The 3,083-nt window shown below is 43.2% G+C and overlaps 1 protein-coding gene across 1 annotated transcript; it reads right to left on the bottom strand.

Annotated features, from left to right (window-relative positions):
* Positions 1-873: 873 nt before the first annotated feature.
* On the bottom strand, positions 874-1,664 carry LOC126986783 (uncharacterized). The gene is made up of 2 exons (XM_050843154.1): positions 1,659-1,664; positions 874-1,272 (listed from the first exon to the last, which is right to left on the bottom strand). The coding sequence occupies exons 1-2, from the start codon at positions 1,662-1,664 to the stop codon at positions 874-876; spliced, it is 405 nt and encodes a 134-aa protein (XP_050699111.1).
* Between the last annotated feature and the right edge of the window lie 1,419 nt (positions 1,665-3,083).

The following is a 3,083-nucleotide window of genomic DNA, read 5'->3' as shown; positions in this document are numbered from 1 at the left end:
AGTAAAAGTAAGCAAAGAGGTTAGTTTCGGGTGGAGAGGTGTCTTGATACATACAAACTCGAGATGTAAAATTGAGGATAGTTTTGTGATGAGAACATTTGCATTCATCTGTCACTCAAAATTAGCCATCCTCGCATACCAAAAAATATTAGTGATTCAAACGATAATTCATAAACCGAATATAAACTAAAATCACTAACTTCTTTACTGGCATGATTTATATTTGTTTCGGATGCCCATTACTTTTATTCTATTTTCCTTTTCTATTCTATTCATCTATTTCTATCATTCGTTTTTCCTTGGTGTGCTTTCTCTTCACTTCCTTTTTTTTTTTTTTAGTGTGCTAGAAAAAGTGGAGAACAAAAAAGATATAAAGGTTTAGGTGGCGAGAGGTGGTGGTGCTGGTGGTGGTGGTGGAAGAGGAGGAGGAGGAGGAGGAGGAGGTCAGATAAATCAAAGAGAAGGAAATGACCTCTGACCCCGTGAGCATGAGAGAGGGTGAGTGAGAGCGTGAAGGGTAGATAGCTAGATAGATAGAGAGAGAGAGAGAGAGAGAGAGAGAGAGAGAGAGAGAGAGAGAGAGAGAGAGAGAGAGAGAGAGAGAGAGAGAGAGAGAGAGAGAGAGAGAGAGAGAGAGAGAGAGAGAGAGAGAGAGAGAGAGAGAGAGAGAACAAGAGAGAGAGAACAAGAGAGAGAGAGAGAGCACCCTTCCCTGCCACTGCCCCGAGGAAGGATTCATTAGGCCTACAAACGAGGGGAAAGACACAAGAGCTTATGAAAAAAAAAACAAAAAAACTCGAAGGCGTAGGCGGTGAACTATACGCTGAACTAAAGTACGATAACTAAGACTGGGGGGAATTGGGGACTGGGGGACTAGGGGGGGAGGATACTATATGACGCATGTACTAGGAAACTGAAGGGCTGGGGGACTGGGGAGTACGTGGGCGGGCTGACCCGGGGGGACAGGCGGACTGGTAAACTGGGGACTGTAGGACTGGTAAACTGGGGACTTGGGGAATAGATAGACTGTGGAACTGGGGGTTTGATGGACTGGGGAAGACTGGGGAAGACTGGGGAACTGAGAACTGGTAAACTGGGGACATGGGGAATAGATAGACTGTGGAACTGGGGGTTTGATGGACTGGGGAGACTGGGGGACTGGGGGAGTGGGGAATAGAGGGACGGGGGAACTGGGGGATAGGGACAAAGGTACACATGGGGGACTCGAAGACAGGTGCAATAGGGAGACTGAAGGACCGGGGGACTGGGGAACTGGGGGGACCGGGGGGGAGAGGTAGGAGAACAAATGTAAAAAAAAAAAGACTAATTGAGGTTTACATACGATTCTTCCCATTTTCTCCTCCTCCTCCTCCTCCTCCTCTTCCTCCTCCTCCATCTCTACATCTTCTTCCTCCTACGCCAGAGAGGGAAGTGTGGGTAGGCTGCCTCTCTTACGCCGCCTACTCTGTGCGTGTGTGTGTGTGTGTGTGTGTGTGTGTGTGTGATGGGAAACTGCGCAAGTATGTGGGTGTTTGGTTGTCTGATTGTTGTTGTTGTTGTTGTTGTTGTTTGTTGTTGTTGTTGTTGTTATTACTGATGTTTTTATTGTCACTTTTGTTTATTTTATTTTCCTTGTTACTTTTTTTCATCATAATTACCAACATCATTACCATTGCTATTAAGACCATCATTGTCAACGCTATCATTATCAGTCCAAACACGAACACTTATACAACGACCACCACCACCATCACCACCACCATCATCATCATCAAGAGGCGACGTGAAGCTCAGATAAGGCATGTAAATAATAGACACAAAAAAATAGCTGAAAAACCGGATTATGAAGTTATGTCCCTACGTCACAGATTAGCCAAAAGAGGATGCAGGGAGCGGAAGAAGAAGAGGAAGAAGAAGAAGAAGAAGACGAAGAAGAAGAAGAGGAAGAAGGAGATGATGATGATGATAATGAAGATGCTGAGAAAGGAGGGCAGAAGCAAGATACACACACACACACACACACACACACACACACACACACACACACACACACACAACCCCCAATCTATGAGTTACAAAAGGAAAAGATAAAAAAAGAGAACGATTAGGTAAAGAAATTATTCAAAACAAACAAAAAAACAAAGAATATAATCAACTTCACAAGCCAATGAAAATACATATAAGGAAAAATGTAAAAAAAAATGTATAAAAAAGAAATTATGAAGAATGAGGACAGAGACTGGTAAGGGGAAGAAGAGGAGGAGGGGATTAAAGGGGGATGAACACGAGGAATAAGAAACGAAAGGAATAGGAATACAAAATAAGGAATGAGGAATAAGGAATTAAGAATAAGGAACATGAGGCTTATGACTGAGAAAAGGACAAGAAGAGGAAAGAAGGGGAAAGAAATGGAAAGAAAGAGCAGAAGGGGAATGAGAATGAGGGGAAGAAGGGGAGATAAGGACACAGAGCAAGCGGTTATAAGAGAAATGATGAGGAGGGGAGAGAGGATTGACGGGGAGGAGAGAGAAGGGAGTTGATATGCGATAGAAATGGTGAGAGAAATGGCAGCAATGGGAGGGAAATGGTGCAGAGAGTGGTTGAATGGTAAGAATGAGAGGGAAAGAGCGCACGGAGGAGAAATGAATAGACAAAAGGTAAAAAAGATAGAGAAAAATAGGGCAAAGAGATGAAGGGGTTGGAAACAATGGGAAAAAAGGGTGTACTGAGGAAAAATGAAGAATAAAAAAGATAAATGGTAGAAAAGAGAGAAAGTGGGAGAGAGAAGTTAAAGGGAAGCATTTGAGACGGAAGAATAAATGGTAAAATATGGAAGGATAAGGGTGAAGAGGGAAGGGTGAACGGTATAACAGTGAGAGAGGAAATGGAGGAGAGGGGAGGAAAAATTGAAGCAAATGAGGGAAATGATAGAGATGTATGGTAGTGAAGGGTAATAGGAGAGGGAAATGGTGAAAGGGGAAAAACGAATGGGAGGAAATTGTGTATAGAGGAAGAAAATATGGAAGCAATGGGAGAGGAAATGAGAGATGATGAGGAGAAATGTTAGTAATGGGAGAGAAAAT

This window comes from Eriocheir sinensis, chromosome 63 (genome assembly GCF_024679095.1).
Source record: "Eriocheir sinensis breed Jianghai 21 chromosome 63, ASM2467909v1, whole genome shotgun sequence".
Classification (NCBI taxonomy): Eukaryota; Metazoa; Arthropoda; class Malacostraca; order Decapoda; family Varunidae; genus Eriocheir; species Eriocheir sinensis.
The sequence above is the reverse complement of the archived record's forward strand: the minus strand, read 5'-3'. Positions and strand labels throughout refer to the sequence as shown.